The 19,923-nt window shown below is 39.1% G+C and overlaps 1 protein-coding gene across 6 annotated transcripts in view; it reads left to right on the top strand.

Annotated features, from left to right (window-relative positions):
- The window catches only part of MYBPC1 (myosin binding protein C1), a 108,673-nt gene that overhangs the window by 85,498 nt on the left and 3,252 nt on the right, over positions 1–19,923 (top strand). For 4 of the 6 annotated variants that reach the window (XM_090043245.1, XM_090043249.1, XM_090043248.1 and 1 more), the window contains 7 exons: positions 2,512–2,679; positions 3,556–3,644; positions 5,585–5,780; positions 6,681–6,820; positions 10,935–11,094; positions 11,478–11,614; positions 12,405–12,591. In XM_090043245.1, coding sequence (XP_089899371.1) covers positions 2,512–2,679; positions 3,556–3,644; positions 5,585–5,780; positions 6,681–6,820; positions 10,935–11,094; positions 11,478–11,614; positions 12,405–12,591 — 1,077 coding nt within the window. Of the gene's footprint in view, positions 1–2,511; positions 2,680–3,555; positions 3,645–5,584; positions 5,781–6,680; positions 6,821–10,934; positions 11,095–11,477; positions 11,615–12,404; positions 12,592–17,858; positions 17,918–19,246; positions 19,287–19,923 lie in introns of all 6 variants that reach the window. The other 2 variants (XM_090043246.1, XM_090043250.1) reach the window with 2 other exon arrangements.

The following is a 19,923-nucleotide window of genomic DNA, read 5'->3' as shown; positions in this document are numbered from 1 at the left end:
CTTGCCTTGTATAGACATTCATTGTTTCCTTTCTTTCAGTACTTCTCTCCTCTCAGTTTCCTTCTTTTTCCCCCCCATATACTATATTTCCTTCTTTCTTTCATCCTTACTCCCTCACCTTTTATTTTATTATTGTCTCTCTCAAAGTCTCCTTTGTCCTCTCTCTTTTTTGGACTATGATCAGACCAAAAACTATCCTATGTCTTCTGTCTCAGCACCATGAATACCTCTCATCTTCTGACTCTTCAAGCATAATAGCACTGCAGTCTGGGTAGCTTGCACCCACACTCAAAGCTGTAGATAATCAAAAGAACAGGTTGTTTCTCCCACCTAAAGCCAAGGTGTTCATCTAAGTTGAGAGAAGACATAATTTCTGTTCCTGAGCACAAACTGATCATTATTAGGAATTGAGACTCTTTCCTGAACTGCTGTGAGATTGTTGGTGTAGATGTTCAAATGAAGTGAAGTAAATGCCTTGCTGTGCACAGGTCCATATACTCTCAGGCACTTCCTAGTCTTCTAAGGCCATGTATAGACATTATGTTTTTCTAAGTTTGATCCAAACTACAGCCATCACTATATACACATGGACATCTGTAGTCCAAATTAAAACTGACACCAGTCCAAATTAACTAATCCTCATTGAATGAGGATTAAAATGAATGTAAACTAGGGCAGTCCGAATTTGGCAATTTAAACTGTATTAATTAACATGCATATACAGTGTCGCTTTTAGGGAAAACAGTCTGTGTGATGTGAATCAGTTAACAGAGTTTAGAAAATAGTGAGCATGTCTACAAATGGCCTAAGAGTTTTCTAGTTAGTAACTACATAGTCCAGGGGAAAAGCAAGGCAGTGGTCTGTAAAGAAAAACAAAACAAGACAGATATCTGACCAAGAGAAGAGAGCACAATAATCACTTCCTTGAATTATCCTTTTTGGTTCAGTCAAGTCATGTCTCTTCCTTCTTTATTCTATTCTTTCCTTTCATCATGTGGTTGGCATTGCAGTTTAAGTAAGCCATGCAGAAAATGAGGTAAGCTGCTCTGCTTACCTAGATGAACAGGCATAGCTTTATTCTACTGCCAACACCCAGAAGCCATCTCCACGCTGCAGTATATATCTTTGCATACTAACAGGGAATGCTAACTACTGACACAACGCTCCTTTTGTGTGAAAGTGGGTGTCTTTGATTAATTGTAATGATGGACTCTCACAAGGTATATCAGCAGATCTCTCTGATGACATGGCGGAGACAACTTATAACTTGGAAGGTATGGCATTCAATCAAGATTATAAACCTTTCATGTATAGGGACATATTCTTGAAAGCAGAACTGGGTTTGGGAGGCAACAGTCTATAGAATCTGCTCTATTACTTACCTTCAGAAAGTTGTAGATGCATTATTCACTTGAGTGGGAAGGGGTTCAGGAAACTGAGCCTATGACCACAACTTGTGTTAAAAAGTAGGGGCACCTATATATAAACAGCAAGACTGTTCCAATGCGCTCGATTAATCAAGTCCACTGGACAACGATAATTACCGTGCTCTGGCAGACTCCAGCATCTCATGTATCAGCATCCCTGCACTTTAAAATGGCAGCAGTGGCGCTTTATCTGTAGCTTGTTCATTTTTAAGTGCAGGGACGCTGATACACGAGATGCTTTGGGTGCTTTAATTAGAGCAGCTCTTGCAGTCCCTCTAATTAAAGCACTCCCCCCCCAACTCCTGGAGCACACATATAAATGCCCTAGAAGAACAAGCTTTAAACATAACTGTGTTTAATGTCTTCCTACGAGTGGGTTCCACATGTGTAAAATTGTGTCACGGTCTTGTGCAATAATTCTGCAGTTCACAAATGTTTTTAGAAATGTTACTAATATTCAGTGCCAATATTATAGTGCAATAGTTTTTATATTTATTAGACATGGAATGCACTAACTATTGACTTGTCACGGTAGAAATCTGATTCTGCATGTTATAATGCCAGAGGTTTTTAAGTGATCCAGATTTAGAGGACAGGCAGGGCTTGATGGGAAACACTGCACCATTTCTAATCAGAACTTTTCTAAAGGTCTGTCTTTTAGTATTGGATCCACAAATGATATGTGACTGCATTACAGTCATGAAAAAAAAAATGGAGTCATTTGAAGGATTTTGATAAACCTAGTCTTTTTTAAAGGGGCTAGGAGGGAGTCTTTTTTTTCATTTCATTCCAATTTCTTACCTCTGCCTGCATCTGCTGAAGGTGCTGTTAAATTCAGTGAAGTTATGGAGGGGGTGCCTTGAGTCTAAAAGGGTTGAAAAGCACTGCCCTACGTATTCCTTCAGTGATTAATCTGAATCATTTCCATGTGATAGTGTAATTAGAGAAATAAATTAGAGTCAATCAACAGCAGTTTCAGAACAATTATTCACTGTAGTGTAAGTTTTCTTGTTGGAGCATTAGTTACATATATTATTCTCTATTTTTCTCTCTCTCTTTCTCTCTTTTCTTTGCCTGACACCAGCGGAAGAGTGGATAGTGGCCAACCCAGAAATGACAGACAAAACAAGGTTCACCATCACTGACCTGCCAACTGAATCGAAGATCTTTGTAAGAGTAAAAGCGGTGAACGCTGCTGGTGAAAGTGAGCCTAGGTTACACCCACAGCCCATTTTAGTTAAACAAGTTATAGGTAAGCTCCTCAAGGGTTTCTCATCTATATTCTAGAGGCATTCCTGCCTCCTCCTTTCCTGTGACTAATCCCTGCTTGTAGCTGGAAACTGCAATGCACTATCGCCTGCTAAAGCTTGTGTATGGTTGTGACATGTTTTCTGAAAAAAGGCCTCTTTAAGGTGTCTCAGGCTAGGAACCCAAAATCTGAGCCTCCCAATCTGCTTGTCACTTTTGAAAAACATATCAAGATACATTCCAGTACTGCTGATGGTACTTACCAGCCCTGTAAAATTTAGTACTGAAATTAAAACCATAGAATTTTAGGTTTGGAAGTGACTTCCAGCATCATGTAGTTCAAGCCCCTGAACAAATGGAGGATACATTATGCCAGAACCATTTCTATCAAGTCTCCAGTTTAAGAGATCCTATACCTTCCAGGGCAGTTTTTTCCACTGTCTTCCTGTTCTGATAATCAGGTAGGTATTCTTTTCCCCTGAGATTTACTCAAAATCTTCTTTCCTGCAATTTAAACCCGCTACTTCATGTCCTGCCCTGTAGCAAGGGAGAATAGTTGTTCTCTCTCTTCTTGATGGTAGCAGTCATGTCCCCACTTAATCTCATTTTCTCACAACTAAATGTACTAAGTGTATTCTCAACCTTTCCTTGTATGACTTGCCCTCAGAATCATTTTATCATCTTTATCGTTCAGCTCTGGAACCACTCTAGTTTCTCTATAACCTTTTTAAAATGCTGAGAACCACACACAACTGCACATACTACTCCAGCTCAGGCCTTAACAAAGTAGAGTTGTATTATCACCTTCTGTGTCTTGCATACAGTATACCTGTTTCATTAAACGCATGCATAAACACAAGCTTTTATTTTATTTTCTTAGAACCTCCAAAGATTCGTCTACCAAGGCACTTAAAGCAAACTTATATTCGAAGGGTTGGAGAAGCTGTGAATCTTGTTATTCCTTTCCAGGTAAGAAATAAAGACAGACATATTAACGCTCATTTATGTTATATTGCATGTTTTTGAACTGCATGTGCTATAATTTTGGGGCATTGTGTTAAATTAAGCAGAAGAGGAAATACTTGGAGAGTCACTACGGGTGCAGGCTTTTCCCTGCCTTCTGAATGAAGTTATGTTTCACCAATGACAAATTTTTGTAGCTATCATACAGCTGCTGATCCATTGTTTGTTGTACACAGAATGCCCAGAAACCCGTACAATAGACCGGCCTTACACACAATGATCATACAGCACTTAGTTATTGCAACAAACAGACATTGACTCTAATGAGACACAGTTTTTAAGGTTGGATTGTAATATTTAATAGCTTGTCCTTCTTTTGGGGGGCAATATGAAGTGAAATTAACCAGGCAGCAATTGCGTGCAACAGTACATCTGCAGATGTGTCACTTAAAATTTTGGTGCCTTGGGTTGTAGGGTTACATGCCAAGGGCCAGAGAGCAAAGGGCAGAGGGTGACCCCAGCTGCTTCTACTTCTGCTGCTACAGTGCTATCTTCCCCCAGACTGGGTGCTGTTTCTGCCACCGCTAATGCATGGGCTCCCTGCATTCTAGTGGTGGCTACTGCTGTAGCTGCCACACAGGGTCCCTGTATAGGCTGTTCCTATTACCACCACTGTCTAGGTTTCCTAGGGCCCAACATCATTCTGAACCCCCTCTAAATCAGTGCTCGGACTGGCATCCCACTCACCCACCCTTACTTTATACATGGAGCCTCTGAATGCTTCTCAGGAGCAAAGCTGCTATACTACCACATCTGAGGGTGTAACAGGTACTTTCTATTATGACTGGATAGTGGCAGGGCTGAACCTTGTCCTTGTCCCTGCAGGTTTTGAAGAGGCATATGCTACCAGTAACTTGCTTTGCTCTTTGAGAACTCCTGCATCCAGCCTGTTCAATCCCTTGTGCACACATACAGATATGAAGTGGAGCCAGGCTTCTAGGAGTCACTAGGAAGCCAAATGAGAGTTTGCCAGTTAGTACACTCTGGGCACGCATACAGAAGACACTTTACTGCACAACAGGATCATTTGCTGTGCAGTAAAGCATCACTGTCTACATGTGCATGGCACTTAGGGTGCAGTAGACTAACTTATTGCACTGCTGAGTAGTCCCATCACATACAAGCGGTATCTGGCAGCACAGTAAATTACTGTGCTTAAACACATGTGTAGACAGTGACGTTGGAATTACTTTACTCCAGCTTAAATTGAGCCAGAGTATATTCAGTCACATTACTTGCATGTGTAGATGTGCCTTCTACATATTACTGCTCCTGAGAAATTACAAGACAGCGACCCTTTAATTTTAACAATGAGACAAGAAAAAGACCAGACTAGATATGTACAAATATAGATTTTTCTATTTCTGTTTTGTATTATCAAAACTTTTAAAAATTAAAGCAGTTTGAGTCAAACCAGTACAGAAATGTTTCAAACTGTTAAGCAAAATGAAGAAAACAAAAATATTACTGTGGGTCACTCCAAAACACTATTTTTTCCCCTTTATCTTATAGCCTCCTTTATTTAAAAAAAAAAATCAACTTTGAAATGAAAAAATCTGTTTCAAAATGAAAAGTGAAAGATCTTTGTTTAAAAATGGAGAACAAATTGTTTCTATGTCTTTGTATCCTTTTCCTCACTTTCTTTCAACTGAAACTATTTGTTGCAGCCATCCTGAAAGTATAAATACTACTAGTCTCCCCCAAAAAGACAGTGTTGGATAAATATATTGTTTGCTGGGAAAAAATGCTTCCACTTTTATATCTGATAGCCTCTGAATTGTTTGGGGGGGTTGTTTATTTTATTAAATTTCTACCATTTTTATTCATCAAGATATTTTTTTCCTCTTTGTGACTGTCACTCCCTCCAAAAATAATATTTTTTACAGGGAAAACCAAAAGCAAAGGTATCTTGGAAGAAAAATGGTGCTTCCGTAGACAAGAATGATATCAATATCCGCAACAGTGAAAATGACACTATCATCTTTATCCGAAAGGCAGAGAGATGCCATTCTGGAATTTATGTTCTGAAAGTGAAAGTAGAAAACTTGGTGGACAAAGCTACAATAGATATTCAAATAGTCGGTATGTTAAAATAAATAAATAAGGGCACTGTGGGCACATAGATTCCCCAAACATACTACTCAGTATCAGGACACTTAGAGATTCCTTGTAAGAACTTCCTCCTTTATACACATCTCCTCCAGCTCACTTGGCCAAATCTTCTGGTCCAGGTTTCAGCTGGTATAAATAGGAGTCTTCTAATAAGATGTCAGTACTCAAACTGAACATTACAGTCCTACATCAGAATTGTGTCCTGTTTCAGTTGTTTAGGTTGCTTTTTCTGTCAATAGTTATTTGAGTCACTAATGATCTTTATTATGGTTGTTAAATGGTCAGATCTGGCATAACTGTGTGATAAAAGTTACTGTTTGCCCCCAGTGTTGAAAAGGCTATGATGGAACAAAGAGAGATCTGGGAAATCTCATATACTATTAATCTGTATTTTTACTATCTCTATATATTATAGGCAGAGATAGAAGCACAACATATATTTAAGGTTGCCTGAATCTTCCAATTTAAGCCCATGTTATCAGTCACTTTTAACGCTGCCAAGATAACGTAGTCCATTCATATCATCAGATGCAGTTGGCTACTGCCTACAAAAGCTTATGCCTCTCTGAATGAGTTAGTCTCTATGGTGTCACCCTGCCCTGCTTTCTGCAAGATAACATATGATCATGCAATCAAAAATGGCATTATAATGCATAGGCAAAAAGGGGTCATATTAAGTTTGCCCAAACCACGTTCATCCTGTTATTTCCTAACTTTTGAACGTTTGACAACTTTGGGGTCCTTTCAGTGTTTTTATTTGTGTGTGTTTGTATGTGTATGTACATTTATATATGTTATAGTATAGATTATATTAAAACTAGAGAGAGAACAAAAGAAATGAAAGATGACATTGCCATATTATCTTTACAGATCGCCCAGGACCACCACAGATTGTAAAGATTGATGATGTGTGGGGAGAAAATGTTGCCTTATCTTGGCAGCCGCCAAAAGATAATGGCAATGCTGCCATTACTGGATATACAATTCAAAAAGCAGATAAGAAGAGCATGGTAAGTATTAAATATATATATAAATCCTCACATGGTGACCACAAAGATCATCCTTTTTAGTATAAAAAGCCCTAATAATTTACATAAGTATAGATGAGTAAGGCATGGCATTCTTACAGAATAACACCACTGCTCAGAAAATCTGAAAAAGTCTCCTGAAAATCCCACAATTTATAAATGGATACTTGTATATTTATAATTTTTCAGTCAGATTAGAGTTGGGAGAATGAGGGGGACCAGAACAGAGTTGGAGTTTAGCGATTTAGGAGCTAAACCGCTGGATGAAAGTCAAGAATCCCACATTCTCTTTTTAGCCCTGTTATAGGCCTGTTGTGTGGCCTTTGGCAAATCACTTCACGTCACTGCTACTTATGGGAATAAATTACACTTACCTCATTTGCAAAGTGCTTTCAGATTTACAGATGAAAAGTGCTATTTAGAGCAAAGCATCATTCTTTCATAAAGCAACCACCTATGTTACACTCTGTAAGAAACAATGATTGGGTACAACATTGAATATGTAATGCAAATTCAGAGATTGTGAATTTGAGATGTGAACCAGTTTGCATGACAAGAGTACCAATACAGAGACCTGCCATGTGACTGTGGACAGGTCAGTTTGCCTTTCTCTGCTGTTCTGTTTCACTTCCCATCCTGTGTCTCTTGTCTCTCTCTACGCTGAAAGCCAGGGTTGTTCAACAAGGCCAGGTACAAACATTACATATAAACCAATATAAGTGACTGAAAACCAATCTAGACCTGTAATAAAATTGCAGTTTAGTACATAGAGAGTGGTTTAAAAATGGCAGAACCCAGTTTAAGATGGACCTGGATGGATGTAGTATCAGATGTAATGTTTAGGTTATACTGGTCTATTGAACTTCTGTACCAGATCCCTGTGCCCAACAGACTGCATCTGGCTTGTGAGGGGTTAATGTGCATCCTGTGGGCTCCCACCTGGCTGCCACTCCCTGCGTTGCTCTGGCTGCTGTGGCAGGCAGAGGCTTGGGTCTCTGGGGCAGGATACTGTGACAAGAGCCCTGGTGAGCTTGGTGCCCATTTGGCACCACTAAAAGAAGGTCTCAGGCAGGCAGCTCATATTGCTCACATGCCAGTAGTGGGATTGAGGGGATCGCCCATCTTGTGGTGGCAGCAGGGGGCTCATACAGCAGGAGAGCCATGAGGTGGGGTATGCCCATGTGGTGGTAGCAGTGGAAGGGGGCTTGCTCACATGGTGATGGCAGTGGAGATACTCATGTGGTGGTGGAGGGTTTGTGATGCTTATGTGGCAAGGTGGGGCTACACATGGCAGGGGTCCCAGGAAACCCATGTGGCCTGTGGCATGCAGACTGCACAGTGTGCAGCCTGCACAGTGTGCAGCCCAAGACCCACAGTCTGTAGCCTCCATCTGCTCTGAAGTTGGACAGCCCTACTGTAAGCTATTTGGGCCAGGAATAGTCTCCACTATTTATATGTGCACTTCTCAGTCCCATTTGAGGCTTCTACGTATTGCTGTAATAAGAATGTGAGGAACACCAACTGACTACAGTGCCCTCTTGGAGATCATGGGAGAGCCACTCTGTGCTATCTTTGCATCGTCTGCGCAGGAACAGAGAGATAACAAGCAGCTTCTGCACCATTGGTGGTAGCAGGGGCAGCCAGAGCAGCCAGGGGAAGCAGCTAGGCCTGTGAGAAGCGGCTAGTATCTGCTTCGGATTCAGATTCGGCCGATTCGGGGGACAGAGATTCAATTAAGTGATTTGAATCGCTGTCCCAATTCGATTTGGCTGAATCTGATTTGGAGATTTGGCTGCTGCCGAATCTCCGAATCAGCCAGGCCATGACCATTCCCCACCCACTCTCCCAGCCCAGCAACGGCTTTCCCAGCTCCTGGCACTTGTTCAAAAAAACGCCCTGACTCAGTGCATGCTGCCGGGTGGGGGGTGATCCCTGCTGCCCCCCACTGCCCCATGCTGTGTGGGGGGCTCTGCATGAGCCCCCCGACACCCCCCTTCTCTCTCAGCACCCCCACACATGACCTGCCCAGGCCAGCTCTGGCGCTTCAAGAAAAAAAAAAAACGGAAAAACCCCCCAGACTCACCACTCCTGCCAGCAGGGGGTGATCTCCACTGCCCCCTGCTGCCCTGGGCCACGTGGGGAGTTCTGCATGAGCCCCTGAAGCCCCGAGGTCACTGCAGGAGCGGTGAGTCCCAGGGCTTTTCTCTGCTTTTTTTTCTTAAAGGGCTGGAGTTGGCCTGCGTGGGGCACCCGTGGGGGGCCTGGGGAGGGGTCAGGAGGCTCGTGGCAGAACCCTCACCATGCAGCGTGGGATAGTGGAGGGCAGCAGAGATTACCCCCTGCCCAGCAGCATCTGTTGAGCACCGGAGGTTTTTTTTGAAGTACCAAGCTGGGGCGGACAGAGGTAGCTATGGGGGGTGGGGGAACAGGCGGCAGCCAGGGGGGCTGGCAGGGGGCTTTTTCAAAGATCCGGAGAGCTTCAAATTGATTCAGACCTTTTATTGGTTCCCTGATTTGATTCAGCTTCAGAGATTCAGCCACCGAATTGGGCTGAATCTCCTCCGAATCAAATCACCACACGAAACTTCGCACAGCCCTAGCAACAGCTATTCTTGTGCCCCTCAGAATTGGCACCAGAGGCTGGTGCCCCTATCACCAAGTTATGCTACTAGGCAGGAATTGTACTCTTGCAGCACAGACGGATTGCTACATGACAGCAATTTCCAAACGTTACTTTAAAACCAGTTGTCCTTAGTAGAGAAAACTCCCAAGTTTTTTGGAGAGGAAGATCATTTCTGAGCACTAATTATGGGAAGTCTAAACTGGTGTGGCTCTTAATGATTAGTAAATTGCAGTGCAAACACCAACACAGGATGCTTGCACAAATATACACTGAGAAATGGAGAAGACTTGGAAGAGCAGCAGAAATTTAAAGAGAATGATTAATGGTCATATTCTTCTTAATATTGACTACATTTTTAGCATTAGGCCCCTTATTCTCAGTTTGCTATGTAGACATTGCTTACCAAGATCAAATTCAAATTTGCTATTTAAAGAGATGGCTTTCATCTAAACATGGGTCTCTTGAGAGCTATGCAGAGAGATGCCTGAAGCACTATGCACTGGTGCACTTAAGACCTCCCAAGAGAGGAGTGCCCTGCCAGAAATCACAGGAATTCAGAGTGGATGAGCTCACATTTATAGGACTTTTGTTAGCAGAGGGGAAAAAGCCATACTGTACAGTAAAAGCATGTTTCTGTCTAACTTGGCCTGCTAGAGTTGTGTCAGCCGCTGTTTTAGCAAGCCACTACACTAAGTTTTGTCAGCTTCTCATTGTACTCTGGTAGTATTCCCCATTTGCAAATGATTTCATAACTATAATTAGCAATTAACTGGAAGACGTATCAACTGGCTACTGGGTTAACTTTATGTGTTATTCTTGCTAGATTGTACTGCTGCTGCTGCTATGAGAGAGCCTCAAAGACCTGGCCCTTGATCTGTAGTTTGGGTTTATGCACACTTCCTCCTACTCTATAAACTCTTACTGAATCACAGGAAATCACCTGTGATTACATCCAGTGATTGTTCCCCATAATCAATTGGTTATGTGGGCTGTTAGAGGAGGAGAACATTAGTAAAAGAGGGTACTGGCCTGTGACACACGGAAAAGTTATTTGCTTCCCCACTCCCCCTCCCACCTCAGTCACTAGCTTTCATATTTGCAGTTAAATGTTATCAGCAATATGAAACCTGAATAACAGATCCTGCCTTTCCTCTCTTCCACAAGATGACCTTTGTATTATTGTATTTCCTATGGTGATGCCACCTGGATAACAAAGAGAAAGTGACAATTTCATAGGGCCCACTTTCCATTTAGCCGTCACTGCTCAGTTAATAAACAGAATGTGGCATCTTAACTCACCCTGTTATTGTGGAATGATTCCCAGGCAGTAGCTTAGTTATTTTATTATTATTTATATAAATTCCTTTAAAAATCATCTTACACTTCCATATGTGTGGAGGCCATTCCAAATGGGTCACTGCTGACAAATGGACTGCACTGTAGAAAAACTCACTCAGTGTTTGTGTCTTCCAGGAATGGTTTACTGTAATTGAACACTGGAACCGAACCAGTGCCACCATTACTGAACTCATCATAGGAAATGAATACTATTTCCGGATCTTCTCTGAAAACATGTGTGGCCTCAGTGATGATGCAACGATGACCAAAGAGAGTGCTGTGATTGCAAAGGATGGTTAGCTAGCTATTATTTATCTGAAGGGAAAGGGTGGTTTCAGAATATGGAAGATAAAAGGCAAAGAGAACTTGTGCTTGATTCTTCACTATCTGCATCTGAAGTAGTCACTTACATCTGGACAGAATAAGTAAAAATTGTTTCCATGATGATTATAAATAATTTTACATTCAGTATGCACAATCTATATAACATAACCAAGGATTACAGTACCTCTTCAGGCTTGATTCTGCTCTCATGTCAGTAAGAATTAGTGCAATAAAACAGGGTTGCAGTAGTATTTAAAGCAGCTCATATCAGTGTAGGTTCAAACTTTCCTTGAAAAACACCTAAACATTTGGCTTTGTTCTAACATTGACTGAAATCATATATTTATTTTATAGGTAAAGTCTACAAAAATCCAGTTTATGAAGAATTTGATTTCACTGAAGCACCTATGTTTACTCAGCCTTTAATTAACACATATGCTGTAGCTGGTTATAATGCTACTTTGAACTGCAGTGTCAGAGGAAACCCTAAGGTATGGTTAACCAGGCACAAATATTTTCTATTTTTTTTTCACCTTTCTATAATTCACAAACTTGGTCTAAGGAAAAAGACCAATTAGGAGTAGGAGTCAGAATTCCTCCCTGCTTTGCCATATTCACAGGAAGTCCTACTTCCTTCCACCCCCACAATTTACCCACTTGCAGCATGGATAATATGTTTCCTGAGTCCCTGGCAGTAGTTTTCAACCTTTTTAGACTATTTACATTAGAGTATCACCTAGAAGCCTGGCTCAGGATCCCAGTCCCATTGTGCTAGACATTCTAACTGAGCCAATGTCTTCTTTGATCCATTTTACAGAGTAGAAAATTGAACTGTCCCTGTAAAATAATGACTGAGAATTTCTCAGTTTTTTTAAGAAAGGGTTCCTGATCCACTGTTCACTTTCAGGGATTCTGATTATGTTCTGTAGAAAGATTATGATTTAAAAAAAATACTTTATTGACCAACTTAGAATGACTGTATCTTGAAAGTTGCTATTCAGCTCTTTCTTATATGGCATATGTATCATATTTATAACAGATCCACATTTGGATACCACCTAAATAATTATCTATCTTGAATTAGATTAAAGAATAAAGGCTACAAGGCAAGACCTGTGGCGTGATATGGCCTCAGTTGATTCTTGGATATGGGTTGCAGCTTTCTTTTTGTCAATATTTTTTCATTGCATATCATTGTAATGTATCATTCAACTTGAATGTAAGGTCACCAAAAAGACAACACTTCAATGAATATATTTGCATGTGTGTTTTTTACCTCAGCCCAAAATAAGTTGGATGAAAAACAAAGTGGTTATACTGAATGACCCAAGATACAGAATGTTTAGTAACCAAGGTGTTTGTACCTTGGATATCCGCAAACCTAGTCCTTATGATGGAGGCACTTACACTTGCAAAGCAGTCAATCAACTTGGGGAAGCAGAAGTTGATTGCAAACTGGAAGTGAAAGGTAAGGTGTTTCAGTCAGTGCAAATACACTGCTTGTTGAGGTACCTAATACGTATGATTCAATCATGTACAAAGCAAGACAAGAGAGAAACATAGAAACTTTCTTTTTCTCATCAAAGACAAGAATTTGGTTTACTGCATAAGAGAAAGTACACCATATTGGTGGGTTTATTATTTATTGAATGTCAGCATATTTGTGCTCTCAGGTCTATATTATATAATCTACTTGTTTTATTCGAGTAATCATTGACTTCAAGAGTTGTTTCATAAGTGGAGCAGTGACAAGATATGCCCTTTTGGGACCAGAAGGTACTGCTGTTGTGGCAAATTTCATAGATGTACTGTAAAATATTTTCAGGATTAGAAAAAGGAGTTCTGGAGGGCAGGTGTGTTTCTAAAATAAACTTAAAAGGAATCAAATTAAACATGTCAATAAGATTTGTCAGTGTTAAAAAGGAAAAAAAAGAAAAGAGAAAATCATATCTGCTTTAAAATGGCTCTCACCTATTGGGATGTCTCAGAACCCTGATATTCTTCTAAAAACCCTATGATTTTGTCAAAAGGAAAATAAAATTACTCTTTATGTAATACCTAATAAGCATGCTCCACAGAACTGTGCCTATACCATCAGCTAAAATTGTGTTAAGATATTACACAGAGATGATATTGAGCCCTAAACCTGTAATTTCCTGTTAATGTCCCTTTATGGGAATCTACTCTTAACTCTGGGCAGGGACCCAGCCAATAAAACCAAAGACTGGTCCATAGAATTGTGGAGCATTAATCACTTCCATGTAGATCACTTTGCTTTCCTGCACCAATGACATTACAGTGCAGTACAGAATCTACCTGAATGCAGAAGTTGATAGTATTTTAGCTATTTGTGAGATCAGACCAAATCTAGCAATACTGTTCCCTGGTACAAAGGACTTAAAATTTGATCTGCACTTACTCAAGGAAAGATGTACTATAAGAAAAGTATGGGCACACTTAGCCTATCCGTGCAGAGCTTCAGCTTGTAGAGTTTCCTCTGAAATATATAGGAGTTTTGTCATTTGAAAGGGTGACAGGTAGGACTATTATGATTTTTGTGCTGGAAACCATGATTCATTAGCCTTATTCAAAATTAGTTATACAGCAATCATGCCTTAGCTAAAGCACACTAATATTTATTATGAAAATAAATATGTTGAATTGTCTAAGTTAGAGATGGAAAGGATCTATCTGCATCTACATAGTTCTTCCAGTTGTCACTTGTTTCCTATATATATTCCCCCAGTATTTTGCCCAATCTGCTATTAAAACCTCTTGTAATGGGGACTTCTACTACTTCCTGAAGGAGAGTCTCCCACAGGCTATGAGATCTAATTGCTGCATTTGTTTTAAAAAGAATACATACCATTTTTCTCACATACAATGCGCACCTTTCCCACAAGAATCAGTCCACACAAATTAAGGTTTATGTGTTAAGAAGGAAAGCTGTTTTCTTTCCTGGAAAAGAAACACATCTGGAGACATACTGCATGCCATACAGCTGCCAAAGTAGCTGCCACTTGTGTTGTTCTCAGAAGGATGAAGGGCTGGAGTCCTGTGTTAACCTTCCCACAGCTGTAGCTATTGGCAGTGCCTGAAGCAGCAAGTGAGCAGCTGGTAGTATCTTCTGATATGTAAATAACACTATATTTATAGGAACTTAAAAACTACTTACAAGAAAGAACTAATAGTCATGCTACTGCCTTTGCAAGGGTCTGGGGCCTGGCCTTGTGAAACATAGAGGAAGTCCTGCTGGGAATATAGAGGGTGCTGACAGATGTACACTCCCTGCTGTAACTCATGCCATTTCGTAGAAAGAGCCATGAGTTACAGCAATTCCCCAGATCCAACAGATGTTCACTGTTGGGCCTAGGGGTTGGGGAATCAAGGTCTAGTTTGCAGCTGCTGTGTGTCTAGCCCTGTTCCCCCCTACCCCTCACAGCTCTGGTGCTGTGTTCAGAATGGGAGTAGTGGAAGGGAACAGAGGGGGCTCAATCTCCGGTTTGCCCAGCGTGCGCTGGAGGGTGAGGCAATGGGTTGGAGCCCCCATCTCAGGTTGGGCACTAGGGGTGGGGCTGGGCTTTATCAGGCCAGCCCTACTCCCAGCACTTGCTGACACACTTGCTCTGCTTTGGAGCGCCTTCATCTGAAACCTCATGAAACCTTTTTTACAAAAAAACCTTTTCCTCCCACATACTGCCTTCCAAAAAAACAAAGTGCATGGTATTTAAGTGTGTGCTATATGAGAGTAAATACTGTATAAGGAATTCTGGCCATACAAAAGGAGGAGAACATGTATCGTTCCTTGCCAGAGGGCAAAATAAGAGGCAATGGGTTTAAAATACAGTAAAATCTTTGTTTTCTGGCATCCCTAACCAGGGTAAGGGGATTGCCGGTTATGTAAAAAATCTGGTTATCTGAAATAACCTGGCAGAGGTTTTCATATAATGCAGAGTGGGTGGGGGAAGGGGCAATGGTGGCTGCACATGGAATGGGTAGGGGGCTGTGGGGCAGCAGCCGCAAGTGGAGCAGCAACAGTGTAGGGTGGTGAGTGACGGTGAAAGCTGCCACGTGCAAACTTTCCCCTGGCCTCCCCACCATGTCTGGCTGACCGGCCAGAAATTCTGGTTAATAGAATTTCCGGTTACTTAAATGCTGGATAACAGTGATTTTATAGTAAAGCATATTTAGATTAAACATTATAGCAAAGCATGTTTAGATTAAACATCAAGAACTGCCTAACTGCAAGAATAGTAGGACAGTGGAACAAGCTGTCTAGGGAAATTGTAGAATCTCCTTCATAGGAGGTTTTCAAGCAAAAGTTGGATAGGTAGGATTTGTGCAACATCCTGTTTGTTCAGGGAGTGGATTTAGTTGTTCTTTGAGGTCCCTTTCAACCTTATGACTCCATACAGACTTTGAAAAAGCTATGAAAGAGTAGTAGGCTAGTCATTTGCAACTGTGAGGGCATTCCTTTACTTTCATTCATAAACAGTTTGTAAACATGAACTCTAGATAGCTTACCATGGGCTGCTGTATCTTGAAATGCTCCTAAGGCCCAACCCAACACCTGTTGAAGTCAATGGGCTCCAGCAAATAGTATGAAAAGCATAGACCTGTAGTAAATAGTATGAAAAGCATATGTTTAGAAGAGTGTCTATTAATAAAAAGGTTTATTCTGTTTGTGTCATTGTTCTGTAGGTAATGAAAGTAAGCATTTAATATTTATATATTCTTATAGAGCTCATTCTACTTGTTTTGAATTGCAGTTAAGAGTATGGCTGCATGAGCAAGTTAGTATGAGGAAACCTAGGGTGTAAATTTAGAGTTATTAACTGCTCTGTTCATAAAGTTGTACATTTATTTAATGGGTAGTCGTGTCCAGGCCTTTCTTACCAAACTTATTTGGTATGTTACTCCTTTTTTGTTCCTAATTCCCAACAACTCTGAACTCCTTTATTTATATTCCTTTCCTGAATTCAGTGTATTTGATCACTTATTTATCTACTTTTCAAAAGGATTTTTGAACTTTTATCTTGTTAGGTTCAAATACAGTAGGTATCCTATGAGGGTTTATGCTTGCTGGTGTTAAAAGTCAGTGAGAGTTTAACCAGTTCATGCAATAGTTGTAGGATCAAGCCTACTCTTAGCAGTTGTACTATATGCAAACCAATGCACAGTTTAGGCTTACTATTGTAACATAAACAAATGCAAATAGATATCACACAGCCAGATTTTAAAAAGTAACTTCATCCATTTCCCCCCATTCATTTACAATGCCTTTCTCCACTGGCTTGTGCCACTCTGTTAACTCACCCAGCCTGTATGTTGCATTAGCAAGATATGTCTGAGCAGCTCAATCACACACAGAAAAAAGGTGATTTTGTGTGGGGGATGGAGTTCAGAATCACTGGAAACAGATGTGTGTGTGCATATGCACACGTGTGAATTTAACACCGTACTTCAGCTTTACTCCAATAAGTAAGAATTAGGGACTGATCTTGCAATCCTTACTTAGGGAACACTAACTGGGTAAGGACTGCTAAAATTTAAGGGATGCTACAAACTGGTAAGCTTCACAGTTGCACTACTATAGCTATAGGTCTTTGGATAACGATTCAGGTTACCTTATACAAAAGTATATATACACTAAATGATTGGGTTTTTTTTCAAATAGGCCAGAATTTTATCTACCTGTTTCTGAGCTGTGGGCAATCTCTTTTATAATATATACATAAAATTATTCTTAGGAATGTCACAAAAGTATTCTGAATATAGTCTCTTACTATAACTATTACTTCTTACTTCTTTAGATGCCACAGTTTGAAAGTAATGTGCACTTGTATTACACTGAACTTTTTAAAGTTTTTTGCCACTTTGCTTAAATATATTACACTTCAAATCCAAACTATCAACTCTTACAAATTTACCTTTCATTTCTTTAACTCTTGAATTGACAATAATAGATGCAATAGATAAAATAACTGTCTCATTTTAAAATCTTCCTTTACTCTCACTGAAATGTTTTTGGTCAGTGATCTTTATTCCTGATAACATCTAGTACTAAACTAATCTTTTCCTGGTCAATTAGATGTACTTAAAATTGTGACTATATAAGCTATTTACTACAATAGCATATCAAGCTGTCTTTCTCCACAAGTATGCTAAAAAGTTCACCTTGTAGTTTGTACTAGATGGTTTTTAAGAAAAACAGATCTACCTGAACTGTTTTAGAAATGCACAAATTATACAAACACAAAATTCAATTTAAACTATTATATAAAAAGATAGTATTTCCTCTTCCCAAGGAAAAAAAAAATATATATATATATATAAATATATATATATAAAAAAAATTCCTGGAGCATGATTTCAAATGGTTGCTGATTTGTCATTAGACTTTGTAATCAGTTCCTTGTTTGCTTTCTGTAAATGCTGTGTTTTTAAGTAATAAGAACATGATTCAAAGCTCACTGAAGCCAATGGAAAGACTGGATTTGCCTCAAGAAGATATTTTGTGTGATCCTGTTGTCATGAGATAATTGATTGCTTTAGAGAGAGGTTTTAAGAATGAAGCCAAGGATGCTTACCACTTACAACGTAATAGTTCGTAATGAATTCTGAGAAAAGTTACAATTGGTGTTAGTCGTGCTGAAAAAAAATAAGTTGTTAACAGTTAACTGCTGAAAATTTCAAATGAAAATAAATATCACTACAAATATTCTAATTCTGCAGTGATATATCATGGAATAATTAACCCAGGAGAACCATTCTTCTTGGCGGGAAAGAAACAGGTTTACAACACAGCATTCTCCACCGGACATTCCATTCCATTCCATTCCTTATTTTTTTTTTTTTTTACATAAAAATGCATTTGCATGTAAAGTGTGAATTTATTTTTTTTTTAGATTGTATTAGTGTCTCATGGCATAGATTGGCTATGTCATATGAGAAAAGAAGGCCAAATTAATCAAGAAAGTAGGAACTAACTTCAGACTTATGAAAGATCTTGACAGATTTCTACTCTGTCACTAGGAATAATAATACATAGATAGGTAAAGAATGTATTTAATATATGCAATTGTTTTATGTGGCCTGTAGACTTACTGGAAAAAAGAAGTATCACCTAGGTCTCCATTTATTTTGAAAATTATCCTTCTTTATAGACAAGATTTTTATTAAGAATTGGTGCTGAGAATGTCAATCTGTGCTGGTGCTTAACACACAAAGTCTAAAGAGGAAATCTCAATCTTAAGTCAATGGGAATTTTGCTATTGACTTTAGCAAAACTAGGGTTATTCTGTTACATCGAATCTTACAGGATTCTTTTCTTAGCTTTAGAGTACTTACACTAGCAGAGAACTTAGCTTTATTTGACATCACTAAAATTGTGGAAAAAATATAGTTTTAAAATACAAGGATGCCCAAACATTGACATTTCTAATATTAGAGTTTTGCAGACTTGCAGCATCAAAATTAAAATCTGCTAAGCAATTAGGCTAGAACATGGTCTTACCATTTTAAGTATTAAATGGCTGCTACAATTCCACCTGTATAATACTAATATGTATGTACTGCATAGTTAATATGAATAATTAAAGGTAAGGGTTCCTATGGAGTAAATGGCATGCCTTAAATAATATAAATATGGATCCGTGCAAGGTATCTGATAGGGTACAGGTATATAACTGATCTGTACTTGATAATTTTGCCTTTTGCAGTTTCAACATATATTTATATATATAATTCTGTGCTTTGTGTGTGGCATTTTCCTCTGGTGAAAAATGCTATATATATATGTATATATGTTTTAGCTTCTTCTGAAGCTAAGTTTGGAAACATCTATCATAAAAGTAAGTTGCATTGTTTGGCTCCAGTAGATTAATTACAGAGCCAGTCATATTTGTACGTCTGAATAACTATTTCACTTATTAATGATAATTTTGAAGTGGTATTGGATCCCTGCCTTCTACTTTCCATGTGTTTCTATTCCTACATATTTTACATGACTAAGGATTAAAACGTCATCTTGTCATAATTGTGAACATCATTTCACACAAAAAGTTCTCTCTACTTTTGTGTTAGCAATTAAATGGTTATTTCTCTTTCTCTCTCTCCCTTAGTTGCACAGTAAGGATTTTTGAATGTATATAGTCATCTAAGGTAAGCTTTCATATGGTCCTTGCATATGAAGCTTATGTCTGTTTTCATGTCATACAATGCCTTCCAAGTATGGCTTAATTTTCATTATGTCTCTTAATGAAAATGTTTTTTATCTCAATAACACCTAGTAACATTTATTTATTCTACAGTATCCCTCAACTAACAGATAACATCCAATCTTTCAAATAATTGCTTGCTACAGTAACTCCCTTTAGGAGAACATCTACTCATTTTCTAACAGTGCAAATGCCTCAATTGTATTTAAATAGCATGTTAGGTTAATTACTTAATATTGATAAAAATGCAAGTAACCTCAGAGCATTCTGCATCTACAGTCAGTTATTTGCATCTAGGGATAGACGCCTAAATACATTACATTTCTTTATCACTTAATTTTACTTTAAAATGAATGATTCTTTTCAAAATCTGTACTACACGTTTTAAAGAATGCTAAAAAGCATGCCATTTTTGTCTGTATTGTGCATTTACCTAAGATGGGAAAAGCACAGCTCTGAAAAACCAACAGTGTTGGACAAGGTAGCTCAGTTGCTTAAAATGACAATTAAATAATGTTGCTTTAGCTGGATGATAACAATAATAACGTTAAGAATAGATATAGCAGATTGACCAAAAATGT

The sequence above is a fragment of the Crocodylus siamensis genome, chromosome 4, assembly GCF_052110815.1.
Source record: "Crocodylus siamensis isolate JL-2025a chromosome 4, ASM5211081v1, whole genome shotgun sequence".
Classification (NCBI taxonomy): domain Eukaryota; kingdom Metazoa; phylum Chordata; order Crocodylia; family Crocodylidae; genus Crocodylus; species Crocodylus siamensis.
The sequence above is the reverse complement of the archived record's forward strand: the minus strand, read 5'-3'. Positions and strand labels throughout refer to the sequence as shown.